Here is a 21,137-nt window from a genome sequence, read left to right on the forward strand (position 1 = left end):
TCTAAAAATATCATTTGGGTATTTTGATGGTTGATGGTGTTACTGAGTTTGTCTATATCCTTGCTAATTTTCTGTCTAGTTCTGTCAGTTTTTGAGAGTACATGTTGAAGTCTCTAGCAGAATTGTGGGTTTGTCTGTTTATCTTTTCAGTTCTATCAATTCTTGCTTCATTTACTTTGCAGTGCTGTTATTTGGTGCATACACATTTAGGATTGCTGTTTTCTTGGTGGATTGACCCTTTTATCATTATAATGTCTCTATTGGTTTATGGCAGTGTTCTTTGCTCCAAAGTTTATTTTATCTAATATTAATGTAGCCACTCCTGCTTTCTTTTGATTGATGTTTGCATCATATGTCTTTTTCTATCAGTTTATTTTCAACCTGCCTGTATTGTTAAATTTGAAGTGAGTTTTTTTTGTAGACTTCTTGAATCCATTTTGCCAACCTCTGTCTTTTAATTGGTATATTTAGACCATTTACATTTAATGTAACTGTCCATATGTTAGGGTTTAAGTCTGTCATTTTTTGTTTTGTTTCTTCTCTCAATTTTTCGCTTCTCTGTTTTCTTTTTTCCTGCCTTATTGTGAGTCACTTGAAAATTCTTTAGGATTTCATTTTGATTTATCTGTAGTATATTTGAGTGAATCTTTTTGTATAGGTTTTTATAGTGGTTGCTCTAGGTATTATATTATATATACATTCCAATTGAAGTAGTGTAGAAACCTTACCTGCCTTTATATCCATTTACCCTTTCCTCTTTATAATATATTGTCTTAAATATTTCCTCTGCATTCATTTAGAACCACATCACACAGTATAATTTCTGCTTCAACCGTAAAACATAAGTAAGAAAACTCAAGGGAAGGAATGTCTATTTTATTTACCCTTGTTTTTGCTTGCCATGTTCTTTCTTTCCTGATATGCCAAGGTCCCTTGCTTTACTGTTTCCTTTCTCTTTAGAGAACTTTAATTAGCCATTCTTTTGGAGTAATTTTGCTGGCAGCAAAGTCTTCTTCATCTGAGAATGTCTTGATTTTCCCTTCATTCCTTAAGAATATTTCACTAGATTTAGGATTCTGGGTTGACAGTTATTTTCTTTCAGCACTTGAAAAAATCATGCTACTTCCTCTGGCCTCCATGATTTCTTTTGAGAAATCCAGTCATTCAAATTATTTTTTCCCTCTATCGCTAAGGTGTGGGATCAAACCTGGGCCTCAGCAGTGAAAGTGCAGAGTCCTAACCACTGGACTGCCAGGGAATTCCCAGGTGTGGTCTTTTTTATGCCACTTTTAAGATTTTTTTTTCTTTTGTCTTTAGTTTTCAGAGGTTTTGAAAACTATCTTTGGTGCGGATTTCTTGGATTTATGCTGTTTGGATAAATCTGTGTGTTTATGTCTTTTGCCAAATTTGGGACATTTTTAGCCATTACATCTTTGAGTACTTTTTCAGTCCCACCCTCTTTCTTCTCTCCTTCTGAGACTCTGATATTACAAATGTTAGATCTTTTTTTATAGTCCTACAAGTCCCTGAGTCTTTGTTCACTTTTTTTCAGTCAGTCATTTTTTTTTCTCCTTGATTATAAATTTCTGTTGTTTTTTCTTCCAGTTCACTGATTCTTTCCTCTGAACCCTCTATTCTTCTATTGAGCCCATCCTTTGAGTTTTCAAAATTTTCAGTTATTATATTTTTCAGTTCTAAAATTTCCATTTGGTTCTTCTTTGTATATTCTATTTCTTCGGTGAAACTTTCTGTATTTTCATTTGTTCCAAGGTTGTTTGTAATTGCTCATTGAAGCACTTTTATGATGGCTGCTTTAAAAATCTTTGTCAGATCATTTTAACATCTCTGTCATCTCAGTGTTGGCATCTATTGATTATCATTTTTAAATTCACGTTCAGATCTTCCAGGTTCTTGATATAATTTCTGATTTTCTTTTGAAACCTGGCATTCTGGATGTTTATATTGTGAGACTCCACATCTTATTTAAGCTTTCTGTTTTAGCTACTTCCTTCTGATAGTGCCCTGGCAGGGTAAGAGGAGGGGTGCCACTCTATTACTGCCAAATTTGGGTAAAAGTCCAGGTTCCCTACTCATCTTCCATTAATACCTGATGAGGAGTGCTCCTCCTCACTGCTGGACTGAGATGGGAGTTCCTGCTCCTTATTAGTCCTTCCCTGGTACCTCACTGGCTAGTTAGTGAGGCTAGGGGTGCCTCATTGCTGCTCTTCTTGTGGCCTCCATTGACACTGTGGTGAGAGTGGCCTCATTACTGCTGGATTGGGCACTGGTGAAAGTTCTGATTCATAGGCCTCCTCTGACACCATTCCCCAGTGGGACCTCATTACTCTTGGGTGTAGGTAGGAATTCAGCTCCCAACATGATCTTCATTGCTACTTTCCATGGGGGAGGAGGAAGGGGTTTGTTATTGGCTTGTTGGGATTGAAAGTCCTGACTTTCTATAGACTTCTCTGATACCACCCTGATCGGGGAAGGGAGGATTGGAGTACCTTGTTATATTCTGTGTAGGGTGAAAATCTAGGGTTTCCACTCAGCCTTTGCTGGCATGGGTGAGTGTATCAATCAGGGATTTCCAGAGAAATAGAACCAATAGGGGATATATTGTTTGATTTTTTTAATAAGGAATTAGGTCACACAATTATGGAGGCTGAGAAGTCCCAAGATCTGCAGTTGGCAAGCTGGAGACCCAAAAGAGCTGATGTGTAGTTCCAGTCCAAGTCTGAAGGCCTGAGAACCAGGAGAGCTGATGATAAAGTTCTAGTCTGAGAGCTGGCAGACTCAAGACCCACAAAGAGCTGATGTTTTAGCACTGGGGAGGACAACCTGCTTTACTCTGTCTACTGATTCATATGTTAATCTCATTCAGTAACACTCTCACAGACACCCCGGAATAATGATTGACCAAATATCTGGGCACCTCATGGTTGATACATAAAATTAACCATCACAGTGGCTGTGGGGCCAGTTTTATCTTACCAGATTCTTCCTTTTTTGTTGTTTTGGCTAGAGAGAGTAAGCTTTTGTTTAGGCTTTTCTGTCTGCACCCATGGGCATTTCCAGGTTGCTGGCTTCTTCAGCTCCAAGCCTGAGACATATGGTTAAAAGAAACCAGGGAACTCAACCACTGTGTTGTTCCTCAGATCCTGAGGTCCTAGTTGGTCTGCCTTTTCCTCTCTACCTTTTAGAGTCTTATATTTGTGTTGTATATACTGTTCAGGGTTTTTAGTTGTACAGGTGGGAGGAATAGGGAAAAATATGTCTGCTCCATCTTCCTGGAAGTGGAAATCTCCTGTGTGTCCTCTTTTCAAGGCATTTAAAGGTCCCTTGATAAAGAAAGAAGGAAGTGAGTAAAAGTTTGGAATTGCAGATGGTGAGAGAGCCTAGGCTAAGAGAGCTAAGAAGTCTGTAGGGAATTGGAGTCGGCAAGTGGCATATGGTAGCAGAAATTTGCAAAGAAGTAATTAAAGTCTACACATGTATTCTAATGTACTTGTGTTTTTATTTTTATGAATGACAAAAGTAAAAAGACTCTAAACCATTTGTAATCCTGCCACAATTCTTAAGTTTTTAATCTCACGTCCCTGCTTAAAAGTCCTTCAGTGGTTTTCCATGACCCTTAGAATAAACCCCGGAATCCTGCACATTGCCCCTTCCTCATCCAACGCCAGTCTTATCTTTCTGTGCTCTGGTCGCAGTGTCTCAGTTTCTTGAGGTTCTATGCCATCTCTTACATCTGGACTTTTCCACAAGCTATTACTGCCTCTCGCTGGAGCATTCTTCCCTACAGTTTGGTTGGTGAATGCTATCTTTCAGGTGTCCATTTAAATGTCACATTCTCAAGAAGGCAGACAGGTAGTCTTTCTTGCTTTCAGTGCCCCTGGCATTCCATATTTCCCCTCTCTTAACTTTCATCATACTTCATTGATACTCTTTTAAAAAAATCTTTGTACCAACGATAAAGTATATCTGTTTTGTTAAATATGCATCATTAACATCTAGTATTGTGCCTGGTCCATAAGTAGATGCTTTATGTAAACATGGTTGAATTTCACCAGTGGTTTGGTGTATGTCCTTGTCTATATGTCCTGTTGTACACAGTTGTATTACCTGCTTCTGTTCTTTTTTAAACATTCAATTTTTTGGATCAGCTATATATTCATATGATTCAAAAATTTAAAAATGTAAAAATGTGTACAGTGAAAAGTCTCCTTCCCACCCTAATGCTATCTGTCTAGTTCCCCCCTGCTTCTTGCCATTTTTACTGTTTTTAAATATGTTTCTAGGTTTTCTTTTTGTAAATGCAAGCACATATACATGTTTACCTACTCATACATTTGTATTTCTTCCTTTTCTAACACAAATGATAGAAAACTATATTTGTGATTTTGTACACACACACAAATTTTTTCTTTCACTTAATATGCCTTGGAGGATTTTTTATTTTAAATTTTTTATTTATTTATATTTTATTTTTGGCTGTGTTGGGTCTTCGTTTCTGTGTGAGGGCTTTCTCTAGTTGCGGCAAGCGGGGGCCACTCTTCATCGCGGTGCGCGGGCCTCTCAATGTCGCGGCCTCTCTTGTTGCGGAGCACAAGCTCCAGATGCGCAGGCTCAGTAGTTGTGGCTCACAGGCCTAGTTGCTCCGCAGCACGTGGGATCCTCCCAGACCAGGGCTCGAACCCGTGTCCCCTGCATTGACAGGCAGACTCTCAACCGCTGCACCACCAGGGAAGCCCGGCCTTGGAGGATTTTTGAAATTGGTTCACAGAAAGAATAGTGTCTTTTTTTTTTTTTGGTAGTTGCACAGTTTTCCCTTTTTTACTTTTTGACACTGTTGTAAAATGGTATTTTTTTAACTTCAATTTCACCTCGTTTGTTTCTAGTTTATAGAAATGCAATTGATTTTAGTATTTGATCTATACTCTTGCTAAACTCACTTATTAGCTCTAATAGCTTTTTGTATATTCCACCAGATTTTCTACATAGACAATCATGCTGTCAGCAATAAAGACAGAATTACTTCTTTTCCAATGTGGATGTCTTGTGTTTCTCTTTCTTGCATTATTACACTGGCTCCAATATGGCCTCCAGTGTGATGTTGAATACAAACGGCGAGAGTTGACATCCTTATCTTATTCCAATGTTAGTGGGAAAGCATCAGTCTTAGATTTATAAATATGCTAGCTATAGGATTTTAAAGATGCCCTTTATCAGGTTGAGGAAGTTCTATTCTTAATTTTCTAAGATTTTTTTTTTTTTTTTCAGGAATGAATGTTGTTAGCTTTGGTCAGTTTCTTTTTCTGTCTATAGTGATGATCATATGGTTTTTCTTTTTTCATTTGTTAATTAGGTGATTTATATTGATTTTTTGAATTTTAAAGCAACTCTACATTCCTGGGATAAACCCACTTGGTTATGATATATTATCCTTTCTATGTGAACATCTGTGTTCATGGGGAATGATGATCTGTTTTCTTTTCTTGTAATGCCTTTGAGTGGTTTTGGTATTGGAGTAATGCTGACTTCATAGAATTAGTTGTGAATTATTACCTTCTTTTCAATGTTATGGAAAAGTTGGTATAATAATTAATAATAATCATTGGTATTATTTCTTCCTTAAATGTTTGATAGAATTCACCATTGAAAGTATCAAGGCCTTGAGTTTTCTTTGTAAGGAAGTTTTAAACTACAGTTTCTTAGAAGGTTATATATTTCTTCTATTTCTTTTTGAATAAGCATTGGTATTTTCTATCTTTAAAGAAATTCAGCTATTTCATCTAAGTTGTCAAGTTTATTGGCAAGAAGTTGCTCATGGCATTTTCATTACCCTTTTCATATCTGAAGAATCTATAGTGATGTCATCTCTGTTATTCTTTATTTTGTTAATTTCTAATTTAATTTCATTGTGGTCAGAGAACATACTTTGTACAACTTGAATCTTTTAAAATTTGCAACTTGTTTTATGGCCTAAAATATATCATTTATTTTAGTAAATGCTCTCTGTATTTCAGAAAAATGTGTATTTTACTGCTGTTGGAGTGTTCTAAAAATGTCAAATTACAGATTTATTTAAAGCTATCAGTTCAATATGTACCACTTTCATTATTGTCTTTATATGTAATCATCAAATGTGATTGGTATTCCTTCTTTGAAGAGTTTTAGAGAAAGTTTATTTTTTAGGTTGAGAGAGCATTTTACTTTCTGATATATGATTCCTTTCTAGTTTTATTGTATTGTGTTCAGATAATGTTTTGTGTACCAATTCTACTTTTTGGAGCTTATTTAGGGTTTTTTTGTGTGTGTGTGGTCTAATATATGATCATTAATGTTCCACAAGCACTTGAGATATAATATTTTGTGTATTTTCACAGAAAATCGTTCATTGTCAGATTTTTAAAATTAATTGTTAGATCTTCTAAACCCTTACCCATTTTTGTCTACCCAATTTCTCATGGACAGTGAGAAGTAAAGTGCCCTGTTAATAGTGTTCTTTTCTCTATTTTTCCTTCCATTTTCTGCCTTAGGAATGTTAGCACCGTATAATTTAGAACGTACCCTGTAGCAATTTGGCATATAGAAATAGGAAATTTATCTTCACTATGATTTATTTATTCATTTAATGCCCTTTTAGCCTGAATTTTACTTTAGCTGATAAACAACCTTTAATCTGATCACAATCCTGATTTTTCTTTGCGTGGTATACTTTTGCCTATCGTTTTATTTTCGGTCTTTCCAGATCACTTTGTATTTGTTTCTTGTTTACTACGTAGAGTTGGGTGTTTGCTTTTTTCATATTTCAATCTGAAAATCTTAGATGAGTTAAACCAAATATTTTTTGTTTGTATTTTTTTTAAAGAAAGCCTTTTACCACTTTATTTTTTATGTGTACTTCTGATATTTACAATTGTGTATTTTATTCTGGTGACTACCTTTGTAATTCTAGCATTATATAGTACCCTTGATCCTCTATTTTTTGGGGGCATTGGTCCTTTCTGTTATTAAATTTAGCATATTTTTCTTCCTTCTTTCTCCTCAACCCCTCCTCTATTACCAGATTTTAATCATTATCTTTTATACTGTTAAAAATGCTTCTAGTTCTAAGTTTAATTGTGAGTTTTAAAGGATATCTTTTGACTACCAATTTACAGATGAGGCCACTTAATCTTTTCTCCCCCCGACCTTTTCTCTTTCTCCTCCCAATTTGTCTTCATATAAATCTTTTCCTCATTGTCAGAGGGTATCTGTTTGTTGTTTTAGGCTTACTTTTGTAGTTAAATATAGTTCCTGCTGATCACCAGTGCTTTTGCTATAGTTTTCCCAGTCATTTCTTGGTTGCTGAAGCAGTTTCTTCAAGAAAGGCTAATGAGGGCTTCCCTGGTGGCACAGTGGTTGAGAATCTGCCTGCCAATGCAGGGGACATGGGTTCGAGCCCTGGTCTGGGAAGATCCCACATGCCGCGGAGCAACTAGGTCCGTGAGCCACAATTACTGAGCCTGCGTGTCTGGAGCCTGTGCTCTGCAACAAGAGAGGCCGCGATAGTGAGAGGCCCGCGCACTGCGATGAAGAGTGGCCCCCGCTCGCCGCAACTGGAGAAAGCCCTCGCACAGAAACAAAGACCCAACATAGCCAAAAATAAACAAAAATAATTTAAAAAAAAAAAAAAAGAAAGAAAGGCTAATGAGGGAATTCCCTGTGGTCCAGTGGTTAGGACTTTGCACTCTCACTGCCGAGGGGCCGAGTCCAATCCCTGGTCGGAGAACTAAGATTCCACAAGCCATGCGGTATGGCCAAAAAAAAAAAAAAAAAAAAAGAAGAAAAGCTAATGAATCACCACCAATCTCATCAGTAAAGTCTAACTACTCTGAAGCTGTAAAGCTCACAGAATTGGCTGTGTGATTTCCAAAATTCTAATTTTCAATTGAAAGCTTGAATTTTATCATTGGCAACAAATATGTTCATTTTTTCCCCTTGAAGTGACAGCTTGCCTGTGTTCATTTCTGAAAAAATTTTTGTCAGATACTCAAATCTGAATAGATATCTTTTTCTGTCAGTCGTGGTAATCCGTGATAGAAGTGGTTGGTTCAGCTCACAACTCAAACAGTTGTGCAGGTTCTTTTCCTTGAGACAGCTATACCACTTTGCTGTGCAACAGAAATGGCTTATTCCTATTTCTCATTTCATCACACAGAATATTTTTAAAAATGTACTTAAAGGTTGAGATTTAATAAAATTAAAACCACTGCTTCATCAAGGACAGTCGAGTGAAAATGGCATTTTTTTCCTTTCCTCTGAGGGCATGACTGTGAAGAATATGATGACTACTAGTATGGATTGGCGCCACTGCCTGGATGCGGGCTAAGGAGACAGCAGTTTTACTGACCCTTGCAGTTACACCATATTTGCAAAAGTAAACACGCTGAAAAATAAAAATGAAATCTTAATATTTTTATGAAAATTAGTTTGACGTCACAAACCCCCTGAGTCTTGAAGACCTCCTGTGGCCTCTCATGAATCAGACTTTGAGAACAACTGATGGGATCTTAATTATGCTAAATGATTAGAAAAAGGCAAAGAAATATAATAGTTTTAAATAATATTTTCTCTTCATGGTAAAATTATGGAGGACGTTTTATCTTAAAATATCTTTATGTAATTTTTTAAAATATAAATTTATTTATTTTTGGCTGTGTTGGGTCTTCATTGCTGTGCGCGGGCTTTCTCTAGTTGTGGCGAGCAGGGGCTACTCTTCGTTGCGGTGCATGGGCTTCTTATTGCGGTGGCTTCTTTTGTTGCAGACCACGGGCTGTAGGCGTGTGGGCTTCAGTAGTTGTGGCACATGGGCTTAGTTGCTCCATGGCATGTGGGATCTTCCTGGGTCTCGAACCTGTGTCCCCTGCATTGGCAGGTGGTTTCTTAACCACTGTGCCACGAGGGAAGCCCCTCTTTATGTAATTTTCAAATGTTCTTCTGTGAATTCATATTACTTTCATGAAAAAGAAAAGAATATCATGCTTCACATTCTTGGCTGTAAAATGATAGGCTTCTAAATAGAAGGGGACAGAAGTTTAATAAAAGGCACATCTTTTTTTCTAAATATGGAGGACATTTGGGCACAATTTGGCCAAAAGTAAACTAATATGGAGGAGGCTTAAAAAAAAAAAAAAAAGGGAAGGCTTATGAGAACAATATTTTTTGAGTTTGTTGAGTCTTCAGATTGTTGGTCTCTAGCTTTTATTTTATTTTATTATTTTTTAAAATATTTATTTATTTATTTGGCTGCGCCAGGTCTTAGTTGCGGCACTCACGGGATCTTTAGTTGCAGCATGTGAGATCTTTAGTTGTGACGTGCCGGATCTGTTAGTTGTGGCATGCGAACTCTTAGTTGCGGCATGTGGGATCTAGCTCCCTGACCAGGGGTTGAACCCGGGCCCCCTACGTTGGGAGTGTGGAGTCTTAGCCACTGGACCACCAGGGAAGTAAGTCCCTCTAGCTTTTATGTTGAAAAACATTTTGGCTCTCCTTAAGGATCTTGAAAATACTGTTCTGTTATCGTCTGTCATGGAATGCCACTGTGGGATAATCTGAGGCTAGCCAGGTTGTTTTTTTTCCCCTCTCTCAAAATTCGTCTTTTTTCCTGGCTATTTCTTAGTTTGGGTAATCCAGTAACTTTACTGCATTGGGTCTCAGTATAATCATTTTAGGCCATTTTTCCCTGGAATAGTATGTGTTCTATTAATATGTAGATTTAAGACTTTTTAAAAAATAATCTCAGGAAAGTTTTCTTGAATTATGTCTTGAACTATTCATTCTGTTCTGCTGTTTTAGTTTTCTTATTCAGGGATTCTAATTACACATACATTGATGCTTTCTCTTTCTCTTCCTCCCCCTTTCCTCCCTCTTTCCCTCTCACCTTTCTCCCCCCAGTTCTCTGCAAGCTGGATATCACCCATTACTGTGCTTACCATCTAATGAGGAAGATAAAACACCATCTTTCTAAAGATACCAGTGATATCCTAATTTATAAATAAAATAAAACTTTCACATCTTATTCATTCTCAATGCTCTATTAAACAGTGATGATCACTCCTTCCTTTTTAAAATTCTGTATCCTGTAGATATCTATGATTGTGTGGTCTTCTGATTTTTAACCTTTGTGACTGTTCCTGAGTTGGATTTTGTTTCCATCCTCTGACCGTATCATAAATGTTGGTCTTCCTCAAGATGTAATCCACTGTTCACTGATTTTTATCTCTATTATCCCTGGACAGTTTTATTCATATACAATATTTCCTTTCATGACTTAGAAGTGTGTAATTCTAACCCAGATGTTTCGGATTACTATATCCAGTTTCTTACTATTCAATATCAAAGTAAAGATGTTCCTCAAAGCTATGACAGCCCAAACTATGTTTAGCTTCTTCCTTCTAACACCTCCTCCCATATTCCTTATCTCATTTCATGAAATCTTCATCCAACCATTGCTCAAACTAGAAACTTAGGAGTTTCTTAGACTCCTGCCTGTGCCTTCCAACCCATAACCAATCTGTCAGCAACCTCTACAGTTTTACTTTATAAACAGTGCTTGATTCTATCTGCTGGTTTTTATGCCTACTCTCACTACTCTACTTTGGTCTCCTGTTTCCATCTTGGACTACTATACTAGCCACCTATCTTCAGTCTTGGCTTTCCAGATCCTCCCATCATAGAATCAACAGAGTGATTTGTCTACACGTATTAATCTGATGGTTACACTCTCCATTATCCCTATAGTATATCCTTAGTACTTAATGCTAGGATAGGCACTTAATTCCTTATTTTATGCCTTTAATAATTCTAAATATACTTTAATAATTTCTACCTGATAATTATAATATTTGAAGTTTTAGGGGTCTCCCCTGCTGTTTGTAGTTTCTGCTGACATTAACTTATGGTATGTTATTTCATGAGGTGCTTTAAACTTTTTTATTTTGGGCACATCTTTTGGGGGCTTTATCAGGAGGTCTTATTTTGCCTGTTAAGCAAAGCACTGTTAAGCACTGTTAAGCACTGTTAACTGTTAAACACTGTTTCTGGAATTTTTTTCTTTCAAGTGCTCCAGGAGTATCCTTTTTTCAGGATCACCTTTTGTGTTAATTTCTTGGCCTGATTATTCCCATGGTACGGAGATAGTGTAAATTCAAATCCCAAATCCACCTGTGGGCAGGATCTTGATTATAGATTCTTGGAGAGTGCAGATTTATCCCCACTGAGTCCAGGCAGAGACAGACAACCTTTCTTGTTAGCTTCCTATGCATATAGGCAGGTTTTTTTGTTTTTTCTAATTGCCTTTCACTAAGGAGGCACCTTTCAAGAATCCTGTTTTTAGGGGGATCTTTGCTTTGCTTCCTTATGTTGCAAGAATTAAGGCCTCAGTTTGTTTCTGGCATTAAAACCCAAGCTCTTATATGAACAACAAATTTATTGGACAGTCTCAGTGATGGCTCAGGGCTTATTGCTTTAGTTTGCAGTTCCTTTTTCAATTTTAAACCCTGGGTATTGCCCCTAGTTTTTGGGGAGCTCAGCTGTGTATTTTAAAGAGTGTTTGTTAAATTTCCTCAATATTTCTAGGAAGTTTCTTTCTCTGCAGATTATTTGTCCCTCTATATGTATTCTCATTCAGGGCTGAGACTTAACACAGCTCTAACACTTTTCAAATCTATGGTTTTAGCTCCTGTTTTTGAAGAATCTAAGTAAGATTATAAATGTAGTCATGAGGAATATTGATAAATAAAGGAAGCAGGATGGATGGGGCAGTGTTAGCCTTTTAGGATTATAGGTCCTTCTGCTTACTTCTCTCTCAGATAATAGTGGTTCCTCAGTTTTTGTTCTTTTTGTCAAAGAAGTGTTAGCATGTGGTATTCTCTTCTTCACATAATGTCTTCTCCCTCCTGATGGGATATTCTTCTGCCCAGAACCTAAGCCTTCCAGGATTTTTAAAAGGAAGCCATTGCTCTTCAGCTAGCAGAAAATGAAAGAGTACTGCTGAAATCTAATGCTTGGGTACTTGACAAGTTCTAGTCATAATAAGCTACTGCTCGTCCCTCAGAGTGTTTCTCTTGAAAAAGGCCAAAATTATGGGTTGCCATTCATTTGATATGAGTCTATACATGATGAATTTAAAATAGTCAAAATATTATGGAACTGAGAAATTAACCTTAAAATAGCTGGTTTGGAGGATTGTGACAAAATATGGACAACCTTAATCACCTGAGCCACCAATGGGACCAACTATATTATATTATCAATTTGATGTATTTTCTTTACAAAGTTGTGAGATAAATACATATTTTTCACGTAATGTTTCTTATAATGTTGTAAACTCTTTATAAACTTGTAATATCTACATAATATTTTATTTAAATAGCAGATGTACTTAACTGTTTTCCCATGTTGTATATTTAATTTCAACGTCTTCCTCCCTTCCCCCTCCTTCTCCTCTTTCTTCTATTATAGAGCTGCAGTGAATACCTTAATGCGTTAAATTTTTTTTCTTACTAAATGTATTTAGGGTAAATTTCCAGGTAGAATTACTGGGTAAAAGTGTTTCCACATTCTTAAGGCTTTTGACACAGAGTGCCAAATTGCTTACCAAAAGTATGGTACAGAGTTATATTCTCCCAACAATCTAACAGTATCTGAAGCAAACTACTTTCATTATGTGCTGTGTCTAACCAGGGGGCCATTAGACAGAGATGCGGTGCTGATGCTTTCTTTACGGTTTCTCTACAGGATATGGTGCCCGTCATAGTTGATTACTGCCTTCTGCTGCAGCGAAAGTGAGTATACATTGCCTGTCAGGTTCAATTATTTTGAGTCCAAGTTGCCTCTTGCTTATATTATAGCAATAATTTACTACTATGAATTCTATGAATTTGACTCAGTAGGTTTTTTTAAAAAATGAATTTACAGAAATTTGATTCTTTAAGAATTTTCAGTCCTAATAAAATTAACTTGTCCAATATAGATGTATCATCTGTGTATTTATGTGGCAGGATAGAGGAGGCGAAGAACATAGCAAAAGAGCAATGCTTAATCACTTAAAGATCTTAAAAGTGTATGATTCATGTATTATATATATATGCTCTTTTATGAACCATCACTAAAACACAGTATTTCATACCACTCAAAAAAAGGAAAGATTTATTGTGCTTCTTTTTTAAGAGCCTCTTCGTTTAAAGGAAATCACTGTAAATAAACTCTTGATTAGGGTCTGTTCATTTAAATAGTAACTACATAAATTAACCAACACTGTGCTAGTTCATAATTTTTCACACTTATAATAATAGTTAGCTTCCTACATGCCAGGTATTGTTCTAAGCACTTTAATTTATCTATTTTTTATAACAACTTATTTAATTTTTATAACGGTGAGGTAGGTATTATTGTTATCTTCATTTTACATAGGAGGTTCAAGAGGCAGTATGCGATTAAGTAACTTGCCAAAACTTGCTCACACTTTTTTTGAGGAGCAAAGGTGGGATTCTAATGCAGGCAGCCTAGCTCTTGGGTTCTTGCTCATAACTACCAGCTTGTACCGCTTTTTCAGTGGTGAATAGCTGTGAGGATCCAGTGCAGATACTCCCCAAACCCTATACAACACTGTCTTGACTCCTGAATTGATGTATATTCAGGTTGCCTAAATCATATAAGGTTGGATCATACTTAGAAAGTATCAGTGAAGGTTATCAAGAGGGCAGTTATTTGCTATGTCAGACCTTCAATTAAATCACAAAGAGCTCTAGCTTCTGTTTACTTAGGGCTCAGATTCATTCCAGTGTTTTAGCTATAGTGTTACATGTAATCATCCAGTGAAATATGTTGTATTCATGGTTGGGATGTTGTTGAAAACATGGTTTTATGTTACACATTGTCTTCTTTATGAGGGCCCAAGGAAGAAATTTCTCTCAGGTGTTAGTACCAGAAATACTTTTGCATCTTCTGAACAGCTAACTCACTTTTAGCTGATGGACAGTGAATTGTATAGCTAATTATTGTTTCCTAGGGAGCTAGGAGCCATGATACACTAACCTCACCCTAGTTCTTAACTTAGTTTTCTCTTCAGCTCATGTTTTACACTTACACTTCCTTGTTATTTGTCTTATATTTTTTAAAGCAGCCTCAATAGTTTATGGATCAGTTTTACATATTTTATTTCATTTAATCCTCATAATTACAGTGTAAGAGAGGTAAAGTTATCTTCATTTTCAGATGAGGAAACTGAGATGTAGTGATGTTTCTAATACTAATAAGTGCTGGGACCAACCTAAATCTTCAAATTGAGGTAATATAAATGAGATAAAATAAAATATCTAAGAGATTAAATTTTGTTTAGAGTAAGAAGGCATATCTTTATAAAACAGATTATCTCTACCTAAATGGTACCTGGCACAAAGTAGCCTGATGGTTGAATTAATGAAGTAATTCTGCCTCTTGGTTTGCAGGGTGACTTGTGATCATTAACTTGAAATCTTGAATACTCTCACAGTGAGATAAAGTTGAAATGACCTGAGCCGTTGTAAGATGGATTATATAGGGAAAAAGAAAAAAAAAAAGGGGTTTTTTTCTTTCAGAAATATTTTCTGTTATTCCCAAAAATATCCCAGAGATAAGTTTTTCTTTTCTTATATGACTTGAAAAGGAAATATTTCCAACTTTATTTAATCTATTGACTGGCTGAGAATGCAATAATTTCTTTATTAAATCAGAGCATCCAACATAGAAGACAAGATCTAGTCTAGATTATCACCAAATTAGAATCTATTTATTATTTCTTCATTTTTATCAATTTCTTTCTTTCCTTTAATTTTTCCTGATTCCTTAGCATGTTTTCTTCTGGGCTGTGTCTGAAATGAATACAGTATTTGTTTTGGAGATCTCAGAAATACCAGCAGTCATAGTATATTCCTGACTGCCAAGGGGAAGGGAGATTTCAAGGGTCCTTTTCTGAGCTCTTCTTGGTCCTTTTCTCTTTCCTTCATCCAGTCATACACACATACTCCTAGATCCAGCATTGGATATTTTTCCTGAACCATAGTGCAAATAGTATGGCTTCCTTCTCTCTTGACTGTTTCTGAACGCTGAAGACCAGATTGTACTAGATCCTGCTTTTGCTTAGGAGAAGTTCCAACATGTGTGTTCTTACTCTCTTTCCCCTCCTGGTCTCTTTCCCCACTTTTTCTACTCTCTGGGTTCCAGTAGGGGCAGAAGGGACAGGGTAGTGTCCTCAGCAATGTAAGAAAGTTTGAGGCTGTGGAACTAGGCATTGGGTCACATGTTCCCTTTTGTGTTCTAGATTCTGTGCTCTTGTGCTTGCTTACTTCTCATCATACTGGTTTTTCTTTTTCATTATAATGTTAAGATTCTATATATGCGCCTGAGCTTATGAGTAAAGAGGTCAGATAGGCCATTTGATCAACTTTGATTCTTTGTGTCTAGGTCATCTTTCATTTTCCTTCCATTGCAAACATGCAATGATTAAAGATTTATTAGATATAAAAATTCTGTGTTTCTTAAATACTTCAGTGTAATCACGCTTAAAAATAGAGTTAAATTTTTTCTTAGAGTTTCCATAGATAATAAAATTAAAAATGATCAATTTCCTAGACTCAATTGAAGCAGAGGGATTTAAAAATTATGTAGCTTCATTCCAGTATGATATCTTTCTCCCTAAACTGGACACTCTCTTTATGCCATTTTCTTTGACATTTGGTTCCATTTGCATCTAGAATCTTCTCTTCTACATTCCCAAATTTTCAAAATATTTGTGATGTTGAGATTGCTTTTAAGAATGCTCAGATTGTGCATAACACAGATACCATCTTAAAAAAAAAAAAAGAATTTACCTGGAACAAAATGTAGAGCATAAACAAAGATAAAAACTTAGAAAATATGAGAGGAGAATAGAAAAGAAGCTTCAACATATACCTGACCATTGTTCCAAAATTAAAGACTAGAGAACATGGCTAATAATTTCCTGAATTAAAGGAAGACAGAAATTATCAGAAAGAAAACTCTTGGTGCACAACAGAACAAATCATAACAAGCCTACACCTATGAGTTTGATTATACTAAGAGTGACAGTGGCATAGCATTGCATACTGCACTGAGCATCTCACATAGGAGTTCTGCTTCTAGCAATGGCAATGAGGACAGCTGGGAAATCTGGATAATTTGTTAACAGAATTTATATGAAAGCATCGGAGAGCTACCAAGGGGATGAGGATCTGTGGTACCAAGATCCAGGCAGAGGAGAGAGGAACAGAAGCTGGCTCTTCCTGTTGAGATAATTGCCAACTCTGAAAAACGGCAGCTGAGGGGTTGAGAAGCTGAGCAAAACTTTAGAGCGATTCGTGATGTTGCTGCAGTTGAGTTCAAGGATCACACAAAAAGAGGGGCGCTAAATATTCCAGGCTTTTGATTGAGCTGTGAAGAGCTACACCCTAAGAATAATGCTGAATTAGAACACATGTAGGTTCATCATGGTTAAACTGCTGAAAACTAGAGACAAAAAAAATCTTTAATGTCATTATGAAAGAAAAAAACCCCTTCAAAAGAGTAACAATTAGGTGGGATTAACCAAGATGGCGGAGTAGAAGGACGTGCTCTCACTCCCTCTTGCGAGAACACCAGAATCACAACTGGCTGCTGGACAATCATCGACATGAAGACACTGGACTTCACCAAGGAGGATGCTCCACGTCCAAGGACAGAGGAGAAGCCACAGTGAGATGGTAGGAGGGGCGCAATCAGAGTAAAATCAAATCCCATAACTGCTGGGTGGGTGACGCACAGACTGGCGAACACTTATACCACAGAAGTCCACCCACTGGAGTGAAGGTTCTGAGCCCCACGTCAGGCTTCCCAACCTGGGGTCTGGCAACGGGAGGAGGAATTCATACAGAATCAGACTTTGAAGCCTAGTGGGAATTGATTGCAGGACTTCGACAGGACTGGGGGAAACAGAGACCCCACTCTTGGAGGGCGCACATGGAATAGTGTGTGCATCGGGACCCAGGGGAAGGAGCAGTGACCCTGGGGGAGACTGAACCAGATCTACCTGCTAGTGTTGGAGGGTCTCCTGCAGAGGCGGCGGCTGGCTCTGTTTCACCGTGGGGACAAGGACACTGGCAGCAGAGGTTCTGGGAAGTACTCCTTGGCGTGAGTCCTCCCAGAGTCTGCCATTAGCCCCACCAAAGAGCCCAGGTAGGCTCCAGTGTTGGGTTGCCTCAGGCAAAACAACCAACAGGGAGGGAACCCAGCCCCACCCATCAACAGTCAAGTGGATTAAAGTTTTACGGAGCTCTGACCGCCACAGCAACAGTCAGCTCTACCCACCACCAGAGCCTCCCATCAAGCCTCTTAGATAGCCTCAACCACCAGAGGGCAGACAGCAGAAGCAAGAAAAACTACAATCCTGCAGCCTGTGGAACAAAAACCACATTTACAGAAAGACAGACAAGATGAAAAGGCAAAGGGCTATGTACCAGATGAAGGAACAAGAAAAAACCCCAGAAAAACAACTAAATGAAGTGGAGATAGGCAACCTTCTAGAAAAAGAATTCAGAATAATGATAATGAAGATGATCCAGGACCTCAGAATAAGAATGGAGGCAAAGACTGAGAAGATGCAAGAAATGATTAACAACGACCTAGAAGAATGAAAGAACAAACAAACAGAGATGACCAATACAATAACTGAAATGAAAACTACACTAGAAGGAATCAATAGCAGAATAACTGAGGCAGAAGAACAGATAAGTGACCTGGAAGACAGAATGGTGGAATTCACTGCTGCGGAACAGACTAAAGAAAAAAGAATGAAAAGAAATGAAGACAGCCTAAGAGACCACTGGGACAACATCAGACACAACAACATTCGCATTATAGGGGTCCCAGAAGGAGAAGAGAGAGAGAAAGGACCAGAGAAAATATTTGAAGAGATTATAGTCGAAAACTTCCCTAACATGGGAAAGGAAATAGCCACCCAAGTCCAGGAAGCGCAGCGAGTCCCATACAGGATAAACCCAAGGAGAAACACGCCGAGACACAGTAATCAAATTGGCAAAAATTAAAGACAAAGAAAAATTATTGAAAGCAGCAAGGGAAAAATGACAAATAACATACAAGGGAACTCCCATAAGGTTAACAGCTGATTTCTCAGCAGAAACTCTACAAGCTAGAAAGGAGTGGCATGATATACTTAAAGTGATGAAAGGGAAGAACCTACAACCAAGATTACTCTACCTGGCAAGGATCTCATTTAGATTTGATGGAGAAATCAAAAGCTTTACAGACAAGCAAAAGCTAAGAGAATTCAGCACCACCAAACCAGCTCTACAACAAATGCTAAAGGAACTTCTCTAAGTGGGAAACACAAGAGAAGAAAAGGACCTACAAAAACAAACCCAAAACAATTAAGAAAATGGTCATAGGAACATACATATCGATAATTACCTTAAACGTGAATGGATTAAATGCTCCAACCAAAAGACACAGGCTTGCTGAATGGATACAAAAACAAGACCCATATATATGCTGTCTACAGGAGACCCACTTTAGACCTAGGGACACATACAGACTGAAAGTGAGGGGATGGAAGAAGATGTTCCATGCAAATGGAAATCAAAAGAAAGCTGGAGTAGCAATACTCATATCAGATAAAATAGACTTTAAAATAAAGAATGTTACAAGAGACAAGGAAGGACACTACATAATGATCCAGGGATCAATCCAAGAAGAAGATATAACAATTATAAATATATATGCACCCAACATAGGAGCACCTCAATACATAAGGCAACTGCTAACAGCTATAAAAGAGGAAATCGACAGTAACACAGTAATAGTGGGGGACTTTAACATCTCACTGACACCAATGGACAGATCATCCAAAATGAAAATAAATAAGGAAACAGAAGCTTTAAATGACACAATAGACCAGATAGATTTAATTGATATTTAGAGGACATTCCATCCAAAAACAGCAGATTACACGTTCTTCTCAAGTGCGCACGGAACATTCTCCAGGATAGATCACATCTTGGGTCACAAATCAAGCCTCAGTAAATTTAAGAAAATTGAAATCATATCAAGCATCTTTTCTGACCACAACGCTATGAGATTAGAAATGAATTACAGGGAAAAAAACGTAAAAAACACAAACACATGGAGGCTAAACAATACGTTACTAAATAACCAAGAGATCACTGAAGAAATCAAAGAGGAAATCAAAAACTACCTAGAGACAAATGACAATGAAAACACGACGACCCAAAGCCTATGGGATGCAGCAAAAGCAGTTCTAAAAGGGAAGTTTATAGCTATACAAGCCTACCTCAAGAAACAAGAAAAATCTCAAGTAAACAATCTAACCTTACACCTAAAGAAACTAGAGAAAGAAGAACAAACAAAACCCAAAGTTAGCAGAAGGAAAGAAATCATAAAGATCAGAGCAGAAATAAATGAAATAGAAACAAAGAAAACAATAGCAAAGATCAATAAAACTAAAAGCTGGTTCTTTGAGAAGATAAACAAAATTGATAAGCCATTAGCCAGACTCATCAAGAAAAAGAGGGAGAGGACTCAAATCAATAAAATCAGAAATGAAAAAGGAGAAGTTACAACAGACACCGCAGAAATAGAAAGCATCCTAAGAGACTACTACAAGCAACTCTATGCCAATAAAATGGACAACCTGGAAGAAATGGACAAATTCTTAGAAAGGTATAACCTTCCAAGACTGAACCAGGAAGAAACAGAAAATATGAACAGACCAATCACAAGTAATGAAATTGAAACTGTGATTAAAAATTTTCCAACAAACAAAAGTCCAGGACCAGATGGCTTCACAGGTGAATTCTGTCAAACATTTAGAGAAGAGCTAACACCTATCCTTCTCAAACTCTTCCAAAAAATTGCAGAGGAAGGAACACTCCCAAACTCATTCTATGAGGCCACCATCACCCTGATACCAAAACCAGACAAAGACACTACAAAAAAAGAAAATTACAGACCAATATCACTGATGAACATAGATGCAAAAATCCTCAACAAAATACTAGCAAACAGAATCCAACAACACATTAAAAGGATCATACACCACGATCAAGTGGGATTTATCCCAGGGATGCAAGGATTCTTCAATATACGCAAATCAATCAATGTGATACACCATATTAACAAATTGAAGAATAAAAACCATATGATCATCTCAATAGATGCAGAAAAAGCTTTTGACAAAATTCAACACCCATTTATGATAAAAACTCTCTAGAAAGTGGGCATAGAGGGAACCTATCTCAACATAATAAAGGTCATATATGACAAACCCACAGCAAACATCATTCTCAATGGTGAAAAACTGAAAGCATTTCCTGTAAGATCAGGAACGAGACAAGGATGTCCACTCCCGCCACTATTATTCAACATAGTTTTGGAAGTCCTAGCCACGGCAATCAGAGAAGAAAAAGAAATAAAAGGAATACAAATTGGAAAAGAAGAAGTAAAACTGTCACTGTTTGCAGATGACATGATACTATACATAGAGAATCCTAAAACTGCCACCAGAAAACTGCTAGAGCTAATCAATGAATTTGGTAAAGTAGCAGGATACAAAATTGATGCACAGAAATCTCTTGCATTCCTATACACTAATGATGAAAAATCTGAAAGAGAAATTATGGAAACACTCCCATTTACCACTGCAACAAAAAGAATAAAATACCTAGGAATACACCTACCTAGGGAGACAAAAGACCTGTATGCAGAACACTATAAGACACTGATGAAAGAAATTAAAGATGATACCAACAGATGGAGAGATATACCATGTTCTTGGATTGGAAGAATCAACATTGTGAAAATGACTATACTACCCAAAGCAATCTACAGATTCAATGCAATCCCTATCAAATTACCAATGGCATTGTTTTACAGAACTAGAACAAAAAGTCTTAAAATCTGTATGGAGACACAAAAGACCCCGAATAGCCAAAGCAGTCTTGAGGGAAAAAAATGGAGTGGGAGGAATCAGACTCCCTGACTTCAGACTATACTACAAAGCTACAGTAATCAAGACAATA

General features: G+C 37.1%; 1 protein-coding gene across 4 annotated transcripts in view; it reads left to right on the forward strand.

Annotated features, from left to right (window-relative positions):
- The window catches only part of VPS8 (VPS8 subunit of CORVET complex), a 286,912-nt gene that overhangs the window by 76,911 nt on the left and 188,864 nt on the right, over nt 1-21,137 (forward strand). For all 4 annotated transcript variants that reach the window (XM_068546385.1, XM_068546384.1, XM_068546387.1 and 1 more), the window contains exon 21: nt 12,787-12,833. In XM_068546385.1, coding sequence (XP_068402486.1) covers nt 12,787-12,833 — 47 coding nt within the window. The remainder of the gene's footprint in view (nt 1-12,786; nt 12,834-21,137) is intronic.

This window comes from Eschrichtius robustus, chromosome 6, assembly GCF_028021215.1.
Source record: "Eschrichtius robustus isolate mEscRob2 chromosome 6, mEscRob2.pri, whole genome shotgun sequence".
Classification (NCBI taxonomy): domain Eukaryota; kingdom Metazoa; phylum Chordata; class Mammalia; order Artiodactyla; family Eschrichtiidae; genus Eschrichtius; species Eschrichtius robustus.